This window comes from Tachypleus tridentatus, chromosome 9 (assembly GCF_004210375.1).
Source record: "Tachypleus tridentatus isolate NWPU-2018 chromosome 9, ASM421037v1, whole genome shotgun sequence".
Classification (NCBI taxonomy): domain Eukaryota; kingdom Metazoa; phylum Arthropoda; class Merostomata; order Xiphosura; family Limulidae; genus Tachypleus; species Tachypleus tridentatus.
Genome location: NC_134833.1, coordinates 136,682,519 through 136,707,738, shown reverse-complemented (window position 1 = coordinate 136,707,738; position 25,220 = coordinate 136,682,519). Strand labels below are relative to the sequence as shown.

General features: G+C 35.3%; 1 protein-coding gene and 1 long non-coding RNA gene across 5 annotated transcripts in view; one reads left to right on the top strand and one right to left on the bottom strand.

The window, feature by feature from the left end:
- Positions 1–573: 573 nt before the first annotated feature.
- Positions 574–24,441, bottom strand: LOC143226460 (uncharacterized). 2 transcript variants are annotated; one of them, XR_013014635.1, is made up of 3 exons: positions 24,165–24,441; positions 7,995–8,101; positions 574–732 (listed from the first exon to the last, which is right to left on the bottom strand). It is a non-coding gene; the product is annotated as an uncharacterized LOC143226460 (long non-coding RNA). The 2 variants fall into 2 exon arrangements; XR_013014636.1 differs by lacking the exon at positions 7,995–8,101 and having other exon boundaries at positions 603–732.
- The window catches only part of LOC143226458 (uncharacterized), a 33,780-nt gene continuing 9,204 nt past the window's right edge, over positions 645–25,220 (top strand). Inside the window, exons 1-5 of one of the 3 annotated variants that reach the window (XM_076457454.1) lie at positions 645–784; positions 16,895–16,966; positions 18,159–18,224; positions 18,551–18,691; positions 18,848–19,276. In XM_076457454.1, coding sequence (XP_076313569.1) covers positions 736–784; positions 16,895–16,966; positions 18,159–18,224; positions 18,551–18,691; positions 18,848–19,276 — 757 coding nt within the window. In that variant the 5' untranslated portion in view covers positions 645–735. Of the gene's footprint in view, positions 785–16,894; positions 16,967–17,101; positions 17,154–18,158; positions 18,225–18,550; positions 18,692–18,847; positions 19,277–20,163; positions 20,656–25,220 lie in introns of those variants that run through there. The other 2 variants (XM_076457455.1, XM_076457456.1) reach the window with 2 other exon arrangements.

Sequence of the window (25,220 nt, the reverse complement as noted above, 5' to 3'; positions counted from 1 at the left end):
CAAAGGTAGATTGGTATTCATATAAATTACGTTACTATTATCGGTTATTCATTAAATAAAAGTTAATAGCACTCTCAGTAGGAAAGTAATAACTGTAAAACGCCATAAAAGTAATATGTTAACATTGATGACTGTCGTGTTACACAAACGAGTTACGTGTATCAAGAACCAGTGCACAACAGGAATTCTTATATTTAAAATATATTTTACATAGCGCTTTTCAATAATTCCCGTCTTTCATTGTTTATTTCTAAGTAGTTTAACTGATATTAAAACATTCAGATACGATCAGAACAGTGTTTGATATAAGTAGACCACAACCAAACCCCACGCGAGATGCTACACCACTATACCTATTATGTTCCAGGACAAAAATAGTCAAGAGTGGAAGTTAGAAGGGGGAGGGGTGACTCGCGTCCTTGGCATTTCAGGTTGAGCATCTTCTCTGTGAAATGTAGATCTTGTCGCCTTCCCTGAGCTCGGTTTTCTACCATACGCTGATCCGTGGCAAAGAGAGACTTTGTGTCATTAGACCAAATGTTTCGCTCTCTGTTATCTCGGAGTAAATGCGCATCATGAGGTCATAAACCAAACCAGCTCGTTAAATATCCTACCGGAAGCAGAAGTGTTTTTTGCTCTGGGCTGGATGGTTAGGTCATTGGTCACGTTCTTTTCGCACGAGGTTTTCTGCAGCACATGGCACGTTCTCCGTGAGTTTTGATAAAAACTGATCTAATGGGAAGAAAAAACAAACCGAAGACAAAATGGAGAAAACTCTCTCTCGGTAAGATTTGTATTATTTAGCGCCAAGTTAATATTTAGTATTCGAATGATTAAAAAGAAATAAAGATGGTGAACGACGTGTGCAGAAATTACCAGCATAGAGTTTGGAGGATATACAACTTTTGTACAGTATTAAGATGCCTCATGGCGGCCCAACGGTAAGTCTAAGGACTTATAATGCTAAAAATCGATTTTCTATACCCAAAGTATATATAATCCATTGTGTAGCTTTGTGCTTATAAAGAAACAAACTGTAGGTAGAATATGAAAACGGTTTCTTAATATCAAAGAAGGTAAGGGCTAAGTTAAGGAAGAATCCGGACATTTTATTAAGGTTGAATGTGAGTAAGTGTTCATAAACTATTTCTTAAAAGTCTTGTAAAGTACTTTATGAATCCTTCAACTGAATCATCCAAGAAATACTTTGTAAAATTTTGATTTATTTATATTATAAGTTTATTCATTAATAAGTCGTATGAGCCCAAGTGGTATGTCTCCGGACTTACAGGGCTAGAAACCGGGTTTCGTTACTCGTGGTGGGTAGAGCACGTAGCCTATCATGTAGCTTTGTGCTTAACTTCAAACAACTAATTAATTTTTTCCGTTTTTTTTCAAACAAAAAACGTATTCTGACTACAACTTAACTCGGTTGCAACGTTGTTTGTTTCGATATATTTGCCGTTGGTTTGTGTTTGCTAATCATAAACTTGATTAGATAATGATTTTTTGGGGTCAAAATGTTTAAAAAGTAGGAAAAATAACTCAAAAGGATAGAGAAACGTTAGTCATTACAGTGACGGCCTAGTATGGCTAGGTGGTTAAGAAACACGACTCGTAGTCCGGGAATCGCGGATTCGAATCCTCGTCACACCAAATATGCTCGCTCTTTCAGCAGTGGGGGCGTTATAATGGTACGTTCAATCCCACTATTCGTTGGTAAAAGAGTTGGCGGCTGGTGGTGATGACTAGTTGCCTTCCCTTCAACCTTATACTGTTAAATCAGACGGCTAACGCAGGTAGCCCTCATGTAGCTTTACGTGAAATTCAGAACAAACATAATACTGACCAGCTGTATCTTGGCACATCGAGACATTTATATTCTGGTTTCGTATGATTTAAACGATTTCCATAAAGAACATAGTCGAAATGGGCAGCAACTGCTTGGTGCACAGTGAACCTTGATGTTAGTCTTAGAGGCGTAATCTTCGGTGAAAAAGTTTTTTAATATATATATTAGGTCTCCAAGACTTTATCCTGAAGTGGTACTCTAAAAGCAGAAAGTTGCTGATCATTTTAACGTATTCCTGTACGTCCCCATTTTCGAACTCATTGTACACTGTAGTGTACGTATTTTCTACGCGAAATTTGTTACCTTTTGAATATCTTATTCTGTTAGTCTCCAATGAAATACCTCTACATAATCGGAGCTGTCAGCTTTAAAGTGAACTAATAATCACACAATCATCCCTCATGAAGCTTCTGCACAAATTGTACGTTGATAAACCAAGAAGACATAATGAAACCATTTATGTCGGGATGGTCAGCATCATTTTGATATCTTTTTACAACTTTTACCCCCATGCATTAGAAATATGCCCTCAATAATTAATATTGTTTTATCAGAGCAAGCTGTTTACTTAGAAGGAAACTACATATCAAATTGGTAACAATTTTTTAAGGGGGTCAATCGTCAACATTAATTATGTGTTAACTCGCACAACTATTTCCCCCACGAAAAAAAAACGAAGCCTGTGTTTGTCCTAATTGTAAAAACGTCATTATTATTGGCAAACGCCAACAAAAAAAAAAAAAAAATTCTAGAACCCCTCGAGAAATTTAGCATGCAAGTGAACATGTGAGAGTTTCGTGATCGACTGTTCGTTGCTATTTATAGCCTTCTGCTCTAACGGATTTAGTGAATGTTCGTTTTATCTTCCGACCAACTTGTAAGTCATTGTCTCAGAAGTTTACGTTTCAGGTATTGAGAGAATACTCTTTTCTCACATATGTTTAAGATACGTAGTATTCTGATTTATGATGTGATTCAAGCTTTAAAATGCTATCACTGATAAACCTTTGATACATAACTTTAATTTTGAAAAATATATGTAGGAAACTTTATAGAATGTGTGACTACTTTAAAATTCTACAGACGGCGCTAGTGTCTTAACCTATTCAAGTGTTTAACATTTTGTAAATAAAAGAAAAGGATGATGTAACAAGGGTTATTATCTAGGAATCAGTAACAGTGTAAACAAAATAACAGGTCTTTAGAAGGAACAAAAGGTCAACGCTGAACCTGGTCCAAAACAAGGACTGAATCCAGATGAAGAAAAAGAAACATCAATTGTTTCACTTGTTGAGAGTTTAAAACGGTACAGATACTGTGATCAAATACCAATCGTTGTCATGATTACTAGTCTACACAATCAACTAAATTCAAGTATTAATGAACAAAATACAGTTTTTGTCGTATATTTCGACGATCATTCTGTTGCTATCTTAAGGGAGTCATTTGAAAGTGTTTCTACTAGTACTTCTCATGATGCGATCCTAGGTTTTCATGGTGAAAGTCTGTTGAGTTATTTATTAAAACGTAATTATTTGGATGTTTTCAAGAGAGACATTCAAGTTTCAGTAGTGTGGTAGGTCCACCAAGCACGATAAGTTATACTGATGACTTCTCTTTGTACGTGTTGTGCTGTTTATAACCTCTTATTTTAGTATTATTCCCGTATAATTTGCTTCTTTTTTTTTTAGTGTATGGGCTGTTGTAGATAGATCGGTATTACCATATCTTTTTATGGTCCTGCATTTCTGTAGTTTATTTTTTAATAGCGTGCAAAGTTACGTGAGGGCTATCTGCAGTAACCGTCCCTCATTTAGAGGTATTAGTCTTATACCTGGAAGGCAACTAGTTGTTACCACCCACCACCAAGGTATTTTCCACTCTCTATTGAGTCCTTACGTGATTTGGTGCGTACTAATTGCGATTATATTTGTTGTGGTTCCTCAATACTGTTCAGACGTTACGTTGTTATATATACTCTGTACATTTTCAAAGAAACGTTTGATAATGGAGAATGGGGTTGTACGTCTCTAATTTCCTTCCTTATTTTGTAGTTATTTGTTTTCTTCTTAATCGAATATCCATTGTTAAGGAAAGTTGTAGTGATGCTCTTTTCTTCTATAGGTTTAGCTTCCTTCATTGTTACAAATCTTGTTTATTCTGGAAAGCAGGTAATCTGTAAAGCCTGTCCTTAAATGTTTTGGTTGATTTGATTTGTACTTGAGGCATCTACCATGGTCTCTGGGTCTCCTGCAAACTTTAATATAAGCAGCTCGTGTTCAGTTACGAAATTAAATTATTATACAACACTTTTTTTGCGACCAAGTATCTTGATGCAAGTATTTATATAGAGTCAAACAAGATGGTCTTGCATACTTAAGACAACTCTAAACATGCATGGCTACCATTCAGAAGAGGAACATTCATATTACAGTTAAAGAATAATTTCAGACACCTAATATTTCTTATAATATATTAAATAAACAAAATTAAAAGGTGAAAAACAACACACACAATGTTTGAAGGGTATATGGACGTTTGTTATCGTTTTATTTTTCATTGTGAAAATGTCCATGAAGATTTATTTAATACTGGTAATAGAAGTGAGCCCACAGCCAGACTGTCTTGTTGGAAGTTATTATAATTACGTTAGAAGTAAGTTGTGTTGATACAGAAGTGTGGATATTGTTATTTGAGACGTTCCTTTAGAGTTCTAACGTTTACAAACCATTGGTGAAGTATTTGCGGTTTGTCAGTGGCTGTTACAGTAGTGAAGAGGTTAAGTAGCTGATCCTCGTGCCTTGTGAGGTTATCATGGTAATCTCCTAACCATGACAACAGTTGGTATCAACTTCATCACGCAAATTATACATTGTATGCACAATACAGAGTTATACCATATGTGTCTCTTCGCTGGGAACAGTATCTGTACACCCTCTGTGTTGCCCCCTGCTAGTACAGCGGTATGTCTCCCGATTTACAACGCTAAAATCAGGGGTTCGATTCCCCTCTGTGGGCTGAGCAGATAGCCCTTTGTGGCTTTGCTATACGAAAAACACAAAAAAACACCCTCTATGTTTTTTTTATACAATGCGGAGACAAGTGTCAATATTTTTTAGAACATTTTCGTTCTTTGTTTACTGTAGAAAATATAAAACATATCCTTACATTTGGAAAATATTACCTAGTTGAAAATTGACTTCTCGAAGGAAATCATACGTACGAAACGAAGATACTTGGAACCACGGCTGAATAATTTCGTAGAAAAATATAATAAGCACGAGAGATTTATTACTTGATTTTTATATATTTCTTTATTAATATTAAATATTGGTCAGAATTATTTGGAAATTAACTAACTAATTCTGATTATGTATTAAACAGTGAAAAGCGTTGAAATAGGAAAGCTAGCAAATGTTTCATTGAATATATCATTAACCTTTAAAAGTTTTTAACTTAACCCGTGACTTGAAGAACAAGATTTATTTACATTTTCGACATTAATATAAAGAAAAAAAACTGTTTCAACTTCAATTTAAGCTTAAGAATACGAATGATGAGCGTGAAGACTGTTCACCAATGGTGTTGTTTAAAATGTTTAAATCACCTACGTATTCGCTCATCATTCAGCTTCTAAGATTTAGATTAAATAAATCTTTATTCCCCATGAACTTTGTAGCACTGTCGGCTTGACAGTTACTGATGAACTAACCTTTAAATTACCGACTTGTTTACATATCGTTTACCAGCGATGAGACCCACATATGGCAACGTTTTGAGAATTTTTGTACCTTTGCCTTCCCCACCATTCAATGTAAGAAAGTGATCAAAATTTGGTTGAAATAATTTTACTTGATAGGATTAATTACGATATCGGCGTTATCATGTATTTATTTTTTACACTTTATGTGTGATCCATATTTTGTTAGGGATCCTGTAAGCAACAAACTCATGATCCTAAAAGAAATCTGATGCGTGATGTGTGTGTATTTTAACGCAAAGCCACATCGAGCTATTTGCTGTACCGCCTAGGAAAATCGAGTGTGTGTGTTTTCTTACAGCAAGGCCGCATTGGGCCATCTGCGGAGTCCACCGAATAGCTTTGCGCGAAATTCAAAACAAACAAACAAAGAAACAAACAATAATCTAGTTATCGTGGAGGTGATAATTTCTTTGTGCCTATGATTTCTTTGAATATTATTTTCTATCTTGCTCTTAGTGAGATGAAATCTGAGCAATGTCTCTGTGTTCTGGTAAAACGTCAGAAAAGGAGAGGCACAATCACCATAGGGTGACGTGAGAAGATTACGAAATGGTTCAGAGAATCCTTTGGTTAAACCTGAAGTAATTTACAGCACTTTGACAAATCTTAATACTTTAACTAGACATTAAGAGAATGGAATCATGACCAGAGAATTCCAGAGTTGTGATAATTTTAGCTGTTTATGCACAGATTTGGTGAAACTAAAGATACTGGGGAAAAGCCATCATAATGAGATGACTGACTGCAAATTGATTGTGATCTGTATGATATGACGAAGAGCGTTTGCTCGAAACGCCATCTCTATTCTCTAACATCCAAGAGCAATGATACCACTCCTCGAGTAAGCATGCAAAGGACTATACCATTTCGTAAAACATAATCATTCTGACTGCTAAATAGGCGGAAATTATCTCTGAACTGATATTATTTTCACAATAAATTATGATGAATAGTATTAGCTAAAGATGACTGGAAGTAATGAGGTGAAACAGATTGCCTGATGAACTTTAATGGTTAAATAGTAAAGCAACATGGTAATAGCTATTTGAGAAGACATCTTAGTTGACAAGTTTGTAAACGAACATCTTGGGAGTACTGCAACACAACTTGACATTAGATACTTCACTTCCCTAACCGAAGCTATGAAACTAGCAAGAAGATATGAGGTGATAACCTCAAGTAAACTGTTGGAGCAGATAAAGTGTGCATCAGTTTTTCCAGTGATTCTGCCAAAGACACTCCCTGAAAATTCAAATCTGACCTGTTTTTTAATACTGTTTATACATATATTGCTGTGACTAGGTGAACTTCTTTCACCTAATTATGGCATAAACCTTATTGTAATAGTTCACGTTTATTACTGTGTTAAACTTATAAAATAGTTGTATTCACTACCCTATCAAACTTTATTTCTCCCTAAAAATGTTAATACGTCATTACAAGAGGCCACAACAGATGACCTTATGGTAGCTTAGTCTAAATGCCAACTGAATGGCAGAGATACATCGAACCTATCACACCAGTACTGTTTATGCTGATGATAAAATATTATGGTCTATGTCTGGATCAACGAAAGATAGTAAATGCTGTTCTGTCTACCTGTTTAACCCAGTGAACTATCTATTTAGACTTGGCTACCAATATGCTTAATTAAGCAAAGTAGTGTTTTTAGTTGATACAGGGAGCCACAAGATCTCTACTCATGTTTAGATGTTAACATTCACTTCCATATAAGCTATCACAGTTCAGGCGATTGAAAATTGACATTTTTTTCTTGTCAGTGGTAATACATCTGGGGTGAACCGAAAAACCTTACCCTGCAACACTGTTAGGGCAATCACTAAACATAGAGTTGCTATTGCAGATCTTACCACAGTAACTGATATTTTGGTTTATACATCTCGCTGATGCTATCTGCTAATCTGTGTGGCAGGTGAGATGCAGCTTTGGCGTGAAACTGTAAAATAGTGAGCAAAATATTCAGAATAACAGTGGATTGTATGGTCCATGTAAATAAGATGATACAATTCTAATTGATGTATAGTATGATTTATTAATGTTCTGCAAACACAGCCTCAACATTCACCACCAACCCATGCACTAGTTTCGAGAAACGAAACTGCACTTGTTCAAAGTATTATTCCTCTAACAGCAAGAGATATGTTCTGTTATGTTTTTAGCCAAACAGATTGTCTACTAAATAGAAATGTTACCAGTATAGTATATGAAGTAAAAGAAACTACTTGTGTAACTAGTATTATTTCAGTTGCATCAGATCAACCTGGAAATGCACTTGGCAGTAGATCTGAAGCTGCTGACTGAGGATTGTATAGACAATCTGAGTGTAAACTAGCGGAAAGAACTTGAAATATTACTTACGGAATCTCTCAACGCATTACTCAGCATCTTATAGATATTGGAAAAGTGGTTCCTATCCATCAACTGCCATCCTGGACTCTTTTGAAGCATCAGAGCTTTAGTAAGTACTAAGACAGATTAAAAGACAAAATCATTTAATTTTCAAGGAGTGCCTGTTAAACAACATTATTGCAAGATAGAGAAGGAACTGTTTATAATTGTGGTATTTGTCAAACATTTCTGCCACATTTTTTTTGTAGAGATTTTACAACCAGAGTTAAGTCATACATCGTTTTAATGACTCATAAATTATAAATAACCCAAAGGTATGACCACACATTAGAGAAGAATGCTGCAGAAGTCGAACTTTATTATATAACAACGACTGACTCAACAGCTTGGAAAACCAAAATGAACATTTTTGTTAGTAATGAAGAAGTTTAACGTTTGTATATTGTCTAAATCCAACATGAAATGCAGTTATGAAAGTTCACATCACACTGAACTATACAAACAGTAGTAAATGCATTGATGAATGAATAGTACATATTCTGACATAGAAGGGTATAGAAAACCAACTAAATAACCCAGATTTTATTTAGATTATTCAGTAGGCTGAAATACAGTGTTTTTGCGGGCCGGTGAAGTTAGCATATAAGTACTTAATTTCTGTACAGTTGTGTGAATAATTAAAGGTAGAGAAAGAAGTATTATATTGCCATGACAACCCATACAATTGTGGAGGTTAATCCGCGAATATGTTAGCAGTGTCGAAGTCTATAAGATATGAAAAACTCCAAACAATGTATGGTACAGGGGTCAGAAACCAACAGAGAATGTCTTACATTACAGGCAAACTTCAAAGATAGCTTCTCAGCTGACATTCCTACAGATATGCAGAGAAATTATATGGACTCCGCACTCACTTTAAAACTCAAGAAAAGAGTCATCCTCACCAGGGACAATTCTAACATTCGATCATTCTGTCACTGTTTTAATGGATACTGGCGAGTTATTAAATCCTGTTGGTAAATAATTATTTTAAAAAATCAGCTGACACCTGTGCATTGGCTCGTACCTCGACTCATACACTTGCTGACAAATTAGTTGATAAATGAGTAACTTGTTTTGGAAGACCATAAAATATTCATACTGATCAAGGAGCAAATTTAACTATTAACTGTTTGCTCAACCGTGTAAGGTAATAAATATGATGAAGAATAATTTTTCGCCTTACCATTCTCAATCTGATAGTTTTGCTAAACACATCAACTAAACTGTAAAGTTCACACATTTTATAAGCTTGTGAGCTCGTGTTGAACTGTCTGTGACGATCCCTTACCATGAATAATGATGGTACAGTATCTAAGAGAACGACAATCTATCATCTCTTTCATAGACTATTACTAGTTAGATTTTCCACATTGTTCAAAAGGTGTGGTATGTTGAAATACACATTAATTTATGTATATAATTTGCATGTCAACACGTAAGAGAGGTAAATGTACAAGCAAAGAAAAAAAAGATAATATATGATAAAGTGATGAAAGAGCATTAATTCAAGATCAGCATCACAACAATCTTGTTTGTTTGTTTGTTTGTTTTGGAATTTCGCACAAAGCTACTCGAGGGCTATCTGTGCTAGCCGTCCCTAATTTAGCAGTGTAAGACTAGAGGGAAGGCAGCTAGTCATCACCACCCACCGCCAACTCTTGGGCTACTCTTTTACCAACGAAAAGTGGGATTGACCGTAACATTATAACGCCCCCACGGCTGGGAGTGCGAGCATGTTTTGGCGCTACTCGGGCGCGAACCCGCGACCCTCAGATTACGAAGCGCACGCCTTAACGCGCTAGGCCATGCCAGGCCCCACAACAATCTCTGAAATCAAGCTGGTCTGGACCTGGCTTTGTGCCGCAATGAGTCAGTTAATCCAACTAAAAGATTCAGTAGTCTCATGGTGTGCAGAATAACATAGAACTAATTGGTAAGCTGAACTTGTGTCACTAAAACATTGGCTCATCCAGTAAGTACAGTATGAATGAGCTGAAGTTGGAGATGATAATACGCATACCATAAACTACTATTACAACCTGTCAGAGGAGGAAAATAATTATTCCAGGCTTTAATTTTATTGTCTATTGTGAATTAGAAGATGACACACCGATACTTGAGTAATAACTTGTTTGGATCCACAGTGACCACCTATTCATTGTAGCTGAGAGCGATAGGTATATAACCTAACAAGTTAGTAGCTCACTTGGTGTGGACAGTACTTAGAATTACAATAACAACACTAATGCTATAGAAGGTACTAAGGTTGTTATTATAGTTATCGTATAATGTTGATAATAATGTATCTCAACATTATACGATAAATACTTAAGTGCACTTGTATGTAATAAATCTGAAGAAATGTTAGTGGCTAGCTCACACGATAACTTTATATAAGTTTACTAAAATGTAGGTAAGTGTATGTGCCTGCTTAGATAAGAAATAGAAATGTAAGTGTGTATTATTGCAATTGTTTTTTAGTTGTGCTTAAATTCCTTGCTAACCAACAAACGTACTGAGTGTGATATATGCATATACATGTATACACTGCTGGCCAAAATCTTAAGGCTAATGAACATAAACAAAAAATATGTATTTTGCGTTGTTAGACTCAACCACTTATTTGAGTAGAGCTTCAAAAGATGAAAATAAGAAATGGGAAAATAGAAATAAAAATAGATTTTAGCATTTAATAGGGAAAATGTGAACACTAGGAAATTAGCCTAAATACTAGCTGGTCAAAAGTTTAAGACCATACTGAAACGAAGTGTTAATCGGTAAACACGTAACGAAATTTAGTCATTTGTGTTCAAGCATTAGCGTTGTCAACATTTCCCACTGACATCTCCTGTGTTACATTGGGTAAAAACATGAAAAAGGCTAAAAAGTTGACAGAGTTTGAACGTGGCAGAATTGTCGAGCTGCAAAAGCAAGACCTCTCTCAACGTGCCATCGCTGATGAGATTGGGAGTAATAAAACTGCTGTTGCAAATTTCTTAAAAGACCCAGAGGTATATAGAACGAGAATTAAGTGGTCAGCCCAAGAAAATTTCGCCGGCGTTGAGAAGGAAAATTCGACGGGTTGTTTGGCAAGACACCAGCCGATCGTCGAACCAGATTAGGGCCCTTACGGACGCAAAATGCAGCTCAAGAACAATAAGACGGCATCTACGAGAGAAAAGCTTTAAAAACCGTAAACGTCTTTAAAGGCTACACCTCCTTCCACACCACGAAACAGCTCGGTTAAACTTTGTTGGGAAGCGCCAAACATGAGACGTAGAAAAGTGGACGAAGGTTTTGTTCTCTGATGAGAAAAAAATTAACCTAGATGGTCCAGATGGCTTCCAACATTACTGGCACGATAAGGATATCCCACCGGAGACATTTTCTACACGACACAGTGGAGGAGGTTCCATCATAATCTAAGGTGCTTTCTTCTTCCATGAAACAATGGAGCTTCAGGTTATACAGGGACGTCAAACAGCAGCTGGCTACATTGGCATGTTGGAGTGAGCATCCTTATTAACGGAAGGTCCTCGCTTGTGTGGAAATTACCGGACCTTTCAGTAGGACAACGCTGCAATCCACAATGCCCGCAGGACAAAGGACTTTTTCATGGCGAATAGCGTGATTCTTTTGAACCATCTAGCGTGTTCGCCCGAACTGAACCCCATTTGGGGGGATGGCGAGGGAAGTCTATAGAAACGGACGTCAGTTACAAATAGTGCATGATCTTCGTGAAGCCATCTTCACTACTTAGAATAACAATCCAGCCAGCCTTTTGCAAACGCTTATATCGAACATGCCAAAGGGAATGTTTGAAGTTATTTACAATGACGGCCGTGCAACTCACTACTTGTACCTCATGTTGGGCATTTTCTATCCTGTTTAGGACTTCTTTTTGGTATGGTTTAAAACTTTTGACCAGCTAGTAGTTAGGCTAATTTTATAGAGTTCACATTTCCCTATTAAATGCTAAAAAAGTTTTTATTTTTATTTACCCTTTTCTTATTTTCATCTTTCGAAGCTCCATTTAAATAAGTGGTTGAGTCTAACAACGCAAAATGCATATTTTTTCTTTATATTCACTGGTCTTAAGATTTTGGCCAGCAGTGTATTTACTTATGTATGTTAAACATTAATAAAACCACACTTGGTGGAAATAATAAGGAAACGCTTGAAAGAAATACTGTTTGTTTGAATGCAAGGACATATAAGGTTATCTGCTTTGTCCACCACGGGGAATCGAACTCTGAATTTCAGCTTTATAAGTCCATAAGACTACCGCTGACCTACTTGAAAGAACGACATCATAGGAAAATACAAAATATTATGCAGATAGAAATAATCGATATTATCACTTGATTTATTAATGATGATAGCTCTCCATCTCTGATCGAAATTATCACTTGTGTTATTAATGATGATAGCTCTCCATCTCTGATCGATATTATCACTTGTGTTATTAATGATGATAGCCCACCAGCTCTGATCGATATTATCACTTGTGTTATTAATGATGATAGCCTCCATCTCTGATCGATATTATCACTTGTGTTATTAATGATGATAGCCCACCAGCTCTGATCGATATTATCACTTGTATTATTAATGATGATAGCCTCCATCTCTGATCGATATTATCGCTCTTCGTCTTCTATCTCACCATTTTATTGGATGACAAAAAGTGGAGAGGAAATGGTCAGAAAGGCAAATATCAACCTGACATCTGAAACGTTCCTTGGTTCCTCAAGTTTCGTATTGACTAATGTTTCTTTTAGTCAGCCATTTGCCTCATTTTCACACTCAAAAGAGCCAACGAGTCGATTATCAATTCCAGGATTGTCCTACCAACTGCTGAAAAGAAAAAGAAATTATCTAAGCTCTGAAAGTTTCCGTAGCTCATCACCTGCTTTTCAGAGATACTGAGAAAGATGTCGATAAGACAACGTCTGGACTTATCTCTAATGAATTGAAAAAACGAAACTCTAGTACACCAAGATGCCGAATGAGAGAAACTGATCTATAGTTTTCATAAAACTTTCATTCGTTAAAGAAATTCAAATGAATTTATAGTCACAAAGTAGCATGAAATAACAGTTATCTACCAGAATTTCAGTTTCAGCTGTGTCTGTAATCGCAATACCATCTTCAGTCATGGCTTTATGAACTTAGAAGTTCTCAGCAGAGTTCAAGTCCAAGAAAGTGGTGACATTATTTTAGACTCAGGCAACCAAGTGGATTGCTGCTTACGCTTTCAACCTGCATGAAGGAGGTGGTACAAGGAGAGAAGAAAAAGGAAATACCATAGCAGTAAAGAGAGCTTCCTTGAGCTAGTGATTAGCTAGGCGGAGTCACCAAAGTAATTCAGAGCATGTTTTTGGAAGAAATAAAATTCACCATGACTCTAGAGGACTGCTAGCCAGCCTCAACTAAACCTGTTGGAATTATTGAATGTAAATATGTATATTTTATATAGTTAGTGCATTCTACATTTCACACATACATACACAATATGTATCTATTAATTATTTACATTTACTATGAATATTCTCCTTATTTATTGATAATCTAAGGTACTGTGTGCTTTACATGTAAGTTTTGTGGTTACTTTACTATGTATTAACTAGGTAATCTAAGCTATACTTTTTACATTTGGTCGAATGTTTTTCTTTCAACTCGTACCTGTATTCCAACATGCATCTATGAATTAATATTTTTTGTATATACGTAAACATTGATTAATTTATTTTTATGCCCAGGTTTACCTTTATATATTTCTGGTCATTGTTCTGCTCCCAAAAGGGTTATATTTATAATATGATTAAGTTCCTCAATTTCATTAAGATCTGTTTTCCTGCCGATTTTTTTCCTGATACCAGTTACCGTCTTTCAGTCAGTTTCATTTGTTTCAATCACATGGTTGAAAGATATATCTATCTTTCCCATTCTTTTACTCTGTGTGTTGTATGTCTTCCTTCGTTTCGTGCTGCTTGTTTTATGTTGTATTTTTCACTATTAATATTGTTATTCTTGTTTAATGGTTTATTTTATGTATTTCACATATATTTCTACTTTTAAAATGATTTTTCTCATACGTGCTCACGCGCGTGTGTACAGTTCTTGTCTGTGTAAATAAAGCATTAATTTTCCTTTGTTTTTATTTTGTTTATTGCAAGGAATAAATAATGTTCCCATTTGTTACTGTTTTACTGATGGCTAATTAAAATGTATTATTTTCTATTTTTATATTTAAAAGGCCCATTTCTTCAGCTTTGTGTTTAAAGAAGTTACTTTAAGTTAAAGTGTGTATATGTTAGTGTAGGTTGTTTCTTATGCCTATTGATTTCATGTACACATCTCTCTTTGAAGGTATTACCGTGTTGTACCTTATGTGTTGTTCCATAACCTTCAGTTTGTGGTCCAAGAAGAAGAAATCTAATGCAACCTAGCTTGTTCATATTTTAACTTTGACAATGACGTTAAACTTAATATAAACGTTGGCTTGAAGACAAGTCTGGGTAAAAGGAGAAGGGAGCTATGGAGCATCTATCATATATTCCACTCTTTTGAAATATAAATACTGTAATATCGTAATATATATATATATTACTTTTTGAGATCTCTAGCACAGAACCTGGTAAATTTAGATTATAACATGTGCCATTTTGATTTATTTGAATTTCGCGCAAAGCTACTCGAGAGCTGTCTGCGCTATGTTACATTTTATGCCATGAATCAGTCAAATATATTATTTAACTATTATTACATAAGGTGGTTGCACTTTTTTTAACATACTTCTGGTTCACTTTAAGGTTAATAAGCTATAAAGCAAATTTGTATTGTGAGGGTCATTCTGGCACATTCAGCCAGATTAACTTCTATCTCTGAAAGCGGTAAAACCTCGGCTGTATATTCCTTCTTAGTGAGTCTTCCAGTTGCTGACGTGTATGCATAGTTTAAATCAATAAGTTAGGCCTATTTCTTTTTCCATTTTTGTTTTTTCTCCAAAACCGCTTCTTGTCTATTTTATTCATTTTCCGACGATTGTGTGTTTGTTTTGGAATTTCGCGCAAAGCTACACGAAGGCTATCTGCGCAAGCCATCCCTAATTTAGCAGTGTAAGACTAGATGGAAAGTAGCTAGTCATCACCACCCACCGCCAACTCTTGGGCTACTCTTTCATCAACGAATAGTGGGGTTGACCGTCACATTATGACGCCCCTACGGCTGTAATGGTGAGCATGTTTTGGTGCGACGGAGATTCGAACCCGCGACCCTCAGATTACGAGTCGAACGCCTTAATTTCCCGACAAATCACTACTCTCGCCTGTTCGTACTAGGTCCGGAAGCCTTTTTCTTACTGACATAATAATCAGGTGAATATATTCTACACATAGTACAATATTCTATGAATTTCAAAACTAAATGTTTATTGTAGACTATCTGTTACTACGACCCATATACTAATAAATTAAACGTATGCTTTAATGTAGACAATAAATTAGTAGTCATATTGAGGAAATGCCTTTTTTTTTCGGCAAAAACTAAAAACACGAAGAAAACTGAATATTAAGTTGATTTTTAAAAAATATTACCATGGTTTTTGTTGTCAAATTATTTATTATTATCGAATCCACAATAATAGCTTGTAATCAAGTATTTATAAAATGATTACAATTGATTCGCTAAAATAGCAATATACATGCACATAAACATTACATAATAATGTGTTAGCAAATACAGTTTTCTGATATTAGTTTTTGAAATATGTCTGCATCTCTAAACTTGAAAAGCTGGCTTTGGATTCGTAACAGCTTTGATGCGAATTATAGAAGCTGACCCTGCATGGCCAAGCGTGTTAAGGCGTGCGACTCGTAATCTGTGGGTCGCGGGCTCGCCAAACATGCTCGCCCTTTTAGCCGTGAGGGTATTATAATGTTACGGTCAATCCCACTATTCGTTGGTAAAAAAGTAGTTCAACAGTTGGCGGTGGGTGGTGATGACTAGCTGCTTTCCTCTAGTCTTACACTGCTAAATTAGGGACAGCTAGCACAGATAGCCCTCGAGTAGCTTTGTGCGAAATTCAAAAGCAAACAAAACATTATAGAAGCTAATTGTAAACCACATAAATTGACTTTCTGATAACAATGACATTACTTCAGAAAACAAAACTATGTATATATATCTAAAGCATGGTTCTTCTTAACCTTAAGTTTATCCTTCTGTATTGTACCTTGTTCTCATCAATATGTTGGCCGTATTCCACATACCAAAAGAGTCTCGCTATTGCATCCTCGGAGCAGACTGATGATTTCCCAGTGTAGGAACTAAATATAGACATCTTTACTTAAACTGAGCGACATTCGTGAAAGTTATAACACAACAGCTAATCCAAGACTGGTGGAGAGTGTTAAACCAGCACTTCCTGTTCGTTTAGACTGCACTTGGCAGTCCTGTCTGATCCGTCAGAAATGTGTTTTTACAGAGTTAAATATAGTTAAACCAAAAACTTGTTCATCAACTAAGTCAACGAAATGTGGTGATTTTTTATTGTTAACTCATTATTAAATGAATATACTTTTGCATTAAAAAGTGCTGTTTTATGCTTTCATGAGATATTTCAGCCTGCTTTAGCATCACGTATTTCGTTGCAGGAACTTTATTAATATATGATTCAGATGAACATTGACGGCGCTGAAGTAGACAGTGCTTCTAAGGTTATCAGTTTGAACTAAACTTATAAACATATTTGAATATGTAAAACATTTGCAAGATGCAATGGAAAAAATCTCGTAAAGTGCACTTTGTTATTGGCTCTTCTCATCGAAGTCTTCTTATACGTCATTTTCGTTTCTTTTCACCAGGGGAATCATCCAATGCTGTTTCCAGGGTAACCACTCCTCTGCAGTCACGTGACCAAGACAGCCTTAATAGTGGTAAATTTCCAGGATTCGCTGTTTATGAGCTTTAAATACTATCTATTAGTTATTTTTCTTTTCCGAATGATTATTACGTATATATAGTTAACTTGTATTTCTTTCAAACTAAATCACTGTTAATTTGACTTAACCCGTATGCCTCAAGCTATAACATAATTTTTGATAAAGTTGGATTGTAACATAGGTAAGACTTTGATCACTTTTGCATTGTTAAAGTTTCGAAACGACATTTCAGTTGGATTGTGCAACATACAAGGTTTAAGAACCGTTATGTTTCATCTTGATTTCTACTGGCCCAATTATATTCACCTAATTCAACTATTTTGATGTACTTTTTGAACTCTTTTGAGAATTTCATAATAGTTTATATCACTTTGAGCTAGGTTAAATGGCACTGCTGATAAATTTTGTAGTTCTATGTACACTATATATATTCAACAATCTTGACTGGCACTAATGGCAAGTAATACCACTTATCAAATACAGTATTTGTTTTAAAAAAATATATTTCATAGAACTACCTATATATTTATAATTATACTTTATTTCTAATAATTATCATTATTATCACAACTCAGTAACACATTCGAAATTTCCGTTTAATCAAAATAAATGCACAATTTTAAACATTATTTTATAGGAATTTGTGCAACAGTTACTTATGTATAAACACAATAGTTTTACACTGAAGTTAACGTTAGAAGGTTATTTTATTGCGACTCAGCACTAAATACGAGGGCTTACAATGATAAAATTAGGGTTTCAATACCTGCATTAAACAGGTTGGGAAAAGGCCACTGTGTTGCTTTGCGCTTAAAAAAAAAACAACTAAATATTGTAAGTCCCCCCATATTTTTAGCTTGGGTGTATCACATCATAACATCATGAGATACATATTTTAATACTTTTTACAGGTGATTCATTAGTTGACATAATAACACGTGAAATTACAGAGTAATATGTAAATCAGTTCTACACTGGTAATGCTCCTTTGTTACTTTTAAATTTAAGTCGTAAAGAAAGAACCGTTACATTACAGAAGTAACGTCTAGAACGGTTTATTCTATGTATTACTCTGTAACATAAGTAACATGTCACTACGAATCAGGTTTCGCATAATATTAAGCAATTTATAATTTATGCCCATATATTTTAACAACTTATTCACACTTTCCTAACTTTTTTGCAGAATCGTCTTGTGATCGTGAAGAAATTGAAGCAGAAAAGAACTCACAATACAGTGATTATGCGGAAGGTGAGGTTTTCAAAGCAATCCCCCAATCGTACAGTGGCATGTTTTCGGGCTTACAATACTATAAACCGGATTTCAATACCCTTTTTGGGCAGATAACCCGTTGTGTAGGTTTGTGCTTAACTACAAACAAACTGTCAGTTTCAAAGCATATTTCATAATTGTTTTTAGTAGAATCGATATTATCGAAATGTTTAGACTTTTTTTAAACAGTTCAGTATTGAAACAAATCGTAGTTTGTATTAATATGTAGTTTGTTACGTTCGAACTCTTCCTGTTTTCATGTAGACTATTTAGTGATATTTGTTACTCATTTTTGTTTTACACAGAGAGGATTGCCAGTGATACGTCTAACAGCATTCCTAACTCTCAGCTATTCAATCCGCTAGATAGAGCGGACGGAAATTTTTCATTTCAAGATACTCAAAATGGTGGACAGTTTTTGGATGCTTCTGGTTGTTTTAGTAACGGTAAGTGTTTGTTGTTGTTGTTTAATGAAAACGTGTAAAATTTATTCTCATTCAAAACATAAAATTGAAATATTTCAAAGCATAATCGTTGATAGGTAACTAGAGGTTAAGTCGTACATTGAAGTCTCATGTTGAGATAAATCTTTTGTTTTGTAGGATTGTGGATCCCCGGAGCTCAGCACCTACCACAACCTGCCTATTATCCATCCGAATATTTCATGAGTTACCCTTCTCATTTTTGGTCATTTCCTTTATCATGCTACAGACCAAATCATGCATCAGAGACCTCTATGTATCCAGGGCCAGGTCAGCTATATTTGTATTATTTCCAACGACAAAAACCTAACTGTCGTTTCCAAAAGACCTACAAAATTAATAAAAGACAGGCTGACAGCACCCCTTACTGGAAAAGCATGCATTATCACCCTTTATATTCTCAACTTCATTGGCATTCACAATCTAATGATGACGTTTCATGGCAGGGGGTAGCACCATCTGGTGACATGATTGAGGACCAATCAGTAGCAAGACCAACACTAATGTATTTATATCCTGGTCATTTTTTCGGACCCGCTCTATACCCAAGTAAGTTTGTTACACTTAATTACGTCTGCACTCATGTATTAATTATAAGATTTGTTTTATCTTTTTGAATTGTTATAACGTCTGACAAGTTGTAGTATAAAAATGATTGTAATACTCCTTATGTGATGTGACGGAATACCCATATCTTAAAATTTTTTGTGTTTTTTTTCAACGACTTCTATACTATGCGATTAATTTTTGAGATGTTTAAGAAAGAAATCGCTTTGTAAAGATGTATTAACGATTTCTGGGTGGTTAGGATATTTTTCTCTCTCCTTTCAGCTGTTTGTACATGTCCAATATGGTTTCTGATAATAATTGTTTGAAGACAATTTATTTTCATAATGAATGTCTGATGTTCAGATTTTAAAGTACTGATATTTAAGAAATAATCAAGTTATTTAAAGAACTACAAACAAATAGATATCATTCATTGTTTGTAATATACATGTGTGTATAATATAAACTTGTATAAATACAAATCAGTGAAGGTTTTAAAATTTTATTAAAACTAATCATCGTTTCTTTTACTAACCATTAACGTCGTGTATTTTTGTTACGTCATGTTTTCGTTAGTAAAGTATAGAATAAGAAAATCACAGTTTTCTTTGGCTAAAGAAGCGCAAAAGGAATAGGTGTTATTTTGAGGTTCCGATCATGAATATAAATAATATGTTTATTGAAACCTTAAATATGCATACTTCACAGTTCCCGTCCCACGCACACATCCTACATTGAGGGTGGGGAGCTGACTATAATTATAACTTAGTTACGTAAATAGATACTTCTAGACGAGACCTCTTTCAAAACTAAATTTCGATTGGTGTATTCGTTTAGTTTAGGATTACATGAAGTAATTTTATTATGTTTCGGTGCTTAAATGAATTAAAATATTATTTCGTTTAACTCAATAGGTTTTATAATTTGCTACTCAAAGAAACTTCCAAAGGTAAAACAGTTAGTTGCATTACGGGTTTTGTGAGAGCTGACTTGGCATTCTATTTGTGGCGGGAAGTCTCTCATGGCCGCGTGATGTGACGTCGAAGGATGACAGAAGTACCTTTTCATTCTGTCCTAGCCTCGCTTGTAGAATGAGACTGTTGCCTTTTTAGTAAACGTTAGTGCCGTTGTGTTTCCTTACGGAAGGTATTGTTTTCCACAAATTTCATCGCGTTTGGAAATACGTTGTGAACTCTTTGAGTTGGTATTAGTTTAAGGATACCCGTGATCTGATATCCCTGTCCTTAAAACACGCGCTTTACCCTATCTCGTCAATGAATCTTATGTTCTTCCGTTATCGCTGCTAAACGTTTTATTTAAAATATATACTCTATTCTTTTTGCGAAAGTGATAAAATCATCACTGACATTCGTGTTGAGGTAAGTACCAGATGATGACTTGAGCATTTCTTTCATATGCATGGTGAAGGGGAAGACAGAAAAAGACCTTATTTACTTACACTGCTATTATTAAATAACTCATTTAAAGCGTGATCGAAAAATTTTCGCGTGTATGTTGTATGGCGTGTCCAAAATTGTAATAACAGTATTATCTCTTCAAGAGGACTAGTAACATATCTCAACTTTTAAACAAAAATTTATCACCCTAATGAAAACTCGCGAATAAAATTACTCGCAGTACACTGAAACTAATGATACTTTTCACGTTTTCATAACGAATACCTTTATCTTAGTTCTACAAACCGTAGAACTTCCACAGTCAGACTTTGCGATTGGACAACTTTATTTTAACTGTTTCACTTTACATTATCTAAGAACCAAGAGTAAAATGCATCGTTTGAACATGTCTTTAATTCCATTTTTTAAAAATAATTTTCACAGGTTAAAAGTGATTCATCTTGGACATTTTTATATCAGGTGTGTGAAGTTCACTAAAATTGTGAAAAATAATTTATCACGAGCAATAATAGACCGATTATAAGTGAATATATTAATAATAGACCGATTATAAGTGAATATATTAATCTAAAAGTAAAATAAAATGATGTAAATTATTAAATACTCCACCCAAACAAATTATTTTTGTCGGCCTTACTCTATCTACTGATTACAATTTAACGTGTAGTGCTAGGCTTAGGAGCATGTTTTGTTTGTTTGTTTGTTTTTGAAGCAAAGCTACTCGAGGACTATGTGCGCTAGCCGTCCCTAATTTAGCAGTGTAAGACTAGAGGGAAGGCAGCTAGTCATTGCCACCCACCGCCAACTCTTGGTCTACTCTTTTACCAACGAATAGTGGGATTGACCGTCCTTATAACGCCCCCACGGCTGAAAGGGCGAACGTGTTTGGTGCAAGGGGGATTCGAACCCACGACCCTCGAATTATGAGTCGAACGCCTTAACCCACTTGGTCATGCCGGGTCCAGCATGTTTTGTATGGCTTACAAAGAGTTATACAAGTGAACCTGAAGTATAAGTACGATTATTTAACAGAATAAGTCATCATCAGTTTGAGATCTGACCAAAAAGGAAAATTGGGAATGGACTTAAAGTTCACTTAAAAAAAAAAAAAAAAAAAGGGCACCTCCAATGTCTGCTTCATATGCAATTTTTCACTTTAAGGTTTCGTATATACAGTTTACCAGAAAATACACTACAAGATTACAAACACACCATCTTCATATGCCATATATAATTGACTATGAGATAAATACAGATATAGTTCAATAAAGACCACAGAATACAAACAAGTATGGCACTAACAAAGGGTTTCGGAAATTAACTTTTTTTTTTCTTTTTTAGAAGGGCGCATAATTGGAGGATTGGAAGGCAATCAAAGTTAGTAATAAATTACCATGTCACGTATAATTACTCTGTTGCCCTCAGTCACTAGGATGATGACAGATAATTGAAAGATGACAAGGTGTTCAAAGTTAGTAAGAAATTACCATGACACTCATTATTTCTCTGTTGCCCTGAGTAACTAGAATCATGACACATAATTGGAAGATGGCAAGCTGGTCAAAGTCAGTAAGAAATTGCCAGGTCACTTGTAATTACTCTGTTGCCCTCAGTGACTAGAATGATGATTTAACAGAGTGGATTCGTCGTACTGTAAGAAGTTTACGACGAATCTATACGGATGCCTCACGCCAAACGACCACTATTGTCGCAAAACAAGTGCAAGTTTGACCCACCACCACCAAAAGTTGTCTTCATAGGATAGGCTATAATGGTAAAGTAGTTTTTTTATCTCCATGGAGTGGCTACAATTCTAAACTGAAGATAATTCTCACTCAAGGCAATATATATTTTGACAACAGTAGGCAGTAAAGTGCCATCATATCCCCTCGATACTTGGGATACTAATCTTTTACGACGACAGTTTTCGGACACACAATGGACTACCCAGCCTCCGTTAAACCGTATGAAGTTACGAACAAATACAGTTGCACTTTTGTTATGATGTGGTGCACCATTTGAATAGCTGGATGATTATAGTTGATGGTATGTGATGAGACTCTTACTACCGTCATAATTCTCGAGTCTTTACCTGTATACGTCAATGACCAGCGACTAGTCAGGCTACGGGAAAGTGGTAACGTGACAACACTACTAAGTCTGGTAAGCGTCATATTATGTATGACGTTTTCCTGATCTATCGCCAAGAAAGCATTTCAAATAATTTAATCCAACTTCATCGCTAGGAGAACTGTGTAATCCCATAGGCTCATGTTTCAAATTTCACAGATATGTGTAGTCGTATTTCTGCCTAAACTACTGCAAAAGGAAATCAACTAAATTCTAGTGAATGTATCATGCTCTCTTTTTTTTGTTTATACAGTAAAATAGCATTCTTCTTGCAGTGTGTACCAACTTACTGATTGATCGGTTATTTATGGCTTGCAACCTCATTTCGCCGGAGCACATTTATTGTGTTGACAAAAATGTTAAGTGTTGGTGCATCATTAAGAGTATACCACAGTGCTACCGGAGCATGTCGTGTTATGCGATGTCACAGGTCTGGAACTATCTCATTTTTTGTCCAAACAAGTTCAGGTTTGAGGCTTAAATTATCTTGCTTAGGTTGGATCCGGTCGTTGCTACAAAGGGAACAAAAACTGAGAAACTATCGTGGTGGTCAACACTTAAACAAAGATGTTCCCTTTACAGAAATATGTTTTTAGGTGAACTTTGAACCCGCCCCTTTCCCTTGTTATTCTTTGTCCATGAATCAACACTTATTATATATCATATTCAAAGCACTTTATTACTACCCTGTATTGATGCGCTTATTTCTTTAAAAACAGTTTGGTGAACTATAAATACAGTTTGTGCAACTTTTAAAATTTTAGGTTTATTCCCAAAAATTACATTGTGATAAAAAAAAAGTAAAGTTATAATTATTCGTTTGTTTTTAATTTCGCGCAAAGCTACATGAGGGCAATATGCGCTAGCCGTCCCTAATTTAGCAGTGTAAGACGAGAGGGAAGGCAGCTAGTCATTACCATTCGAACCTGTGACCCTCAGATTAGGATTTGAGTGCCTTAACCATCTGGCCAAAGAAAGTGGAAACTGAGAAAACAAATATTCAAGATATTCATTCACTTTCACAGTATTGTTGAATAAACAATACAAGAAGTCAACAGCGTGTGTCAAATCATTGTTAACTTTCTCTGGTATTATAAATGACCATTGAAAAACTGCTTCAGCCTTTTTTGTTTGAAAATCATTCACACTTCTTAAAGCATTGCCTATAAATAAACTCAGAACGAAACGTTCTATAAATATTATGTTTCTAACCGTATTCTGTATGTATAATGGTAATAAAAAAGCAAAGAGGTTTATATTATAAAATTAGAATAAAAGTTAAGATTTCTCCTTAAAAATGTAGACTTCAATAATGGTAAGAATTAAATGGGTAAACTAACCTTAATCAGAAGAGATTCCGCCCATCAGAATAAGAGTGAGTGAACTCTATATTCCCCTAGCTGGAAGTGAGTTTACATTGTTGACTTCGGTCGAGAATACCGACTTACTACCAGAACATGTAGTTTTAAACAACAAATAGCAAGTTAAATATACCCATCGGTGTCTCTGCTTTAATACAGATCCGTATTCGTAATGATTTCAAACACAATACACAAAGAAACATGTGAAAGTTTGGCTGACGAACTAAACGTAAACGAACCACTCACAGACGGTAGCTATGTTGCCAGTTCAGTTAATTTTTTGCTAATACGGTGTTCTAACTTAGTAAATTGTCTTTAATTATACTGTGCTGTGTTTTTGGTTTGGTCATCATTATTAGGAATAGCTCGCCCCTCCTACCCTTCCGGCATTCACTTACCTCACGCTATGACTGACTAATTTTGTTGGTTTGTTTTTTTTGTTTTTTTAATTTCGCGCAAAGCTACTCGAGGGCTATCTGCGCTAGCCGTCCCTAATTTAGCAGTGTAAGACTAGAGGGAAGGTAGCTAGTCATCACCACCCACCGCCAACTCTTGGACTACTCTTTTACCAACGAATAATGGGATTGACTGTACCATTATAACGCCTCCACGGCTGAAAAGGCGATCATATTTGGCGCGACGGGGATGCGAACCCGTGACCCTCAGATTACGAGTCGCACGCCTTACCCACCTGGCCATGCCGGGCCACTAATTTCGTTGTAAAGTAGGAAAGAGGTAACTCAGCCTAACATAGTTGTAAAAAATAAAGCACGTACACAAACTTAAAAAAAGTTTGTTTGTTTTTTTCTTGGAGGGGGGAAAATGCTCCTTCTGCTGTTTACTTGGAGTTGTTGCCTTAAACTGTTCGAGATGTCTGTGAAAATAATAGATGAATATCAACTTCTTTCATAAAAAACTTAATTTGAAAGAAGGAAATATAATAACTAGTTTATTGATTTTGGAAAACAAATAATAGTACCTTTTATGTCCACTGTATACGAATGGAAATATTAGAGTCATCGTTAATAGTATTCA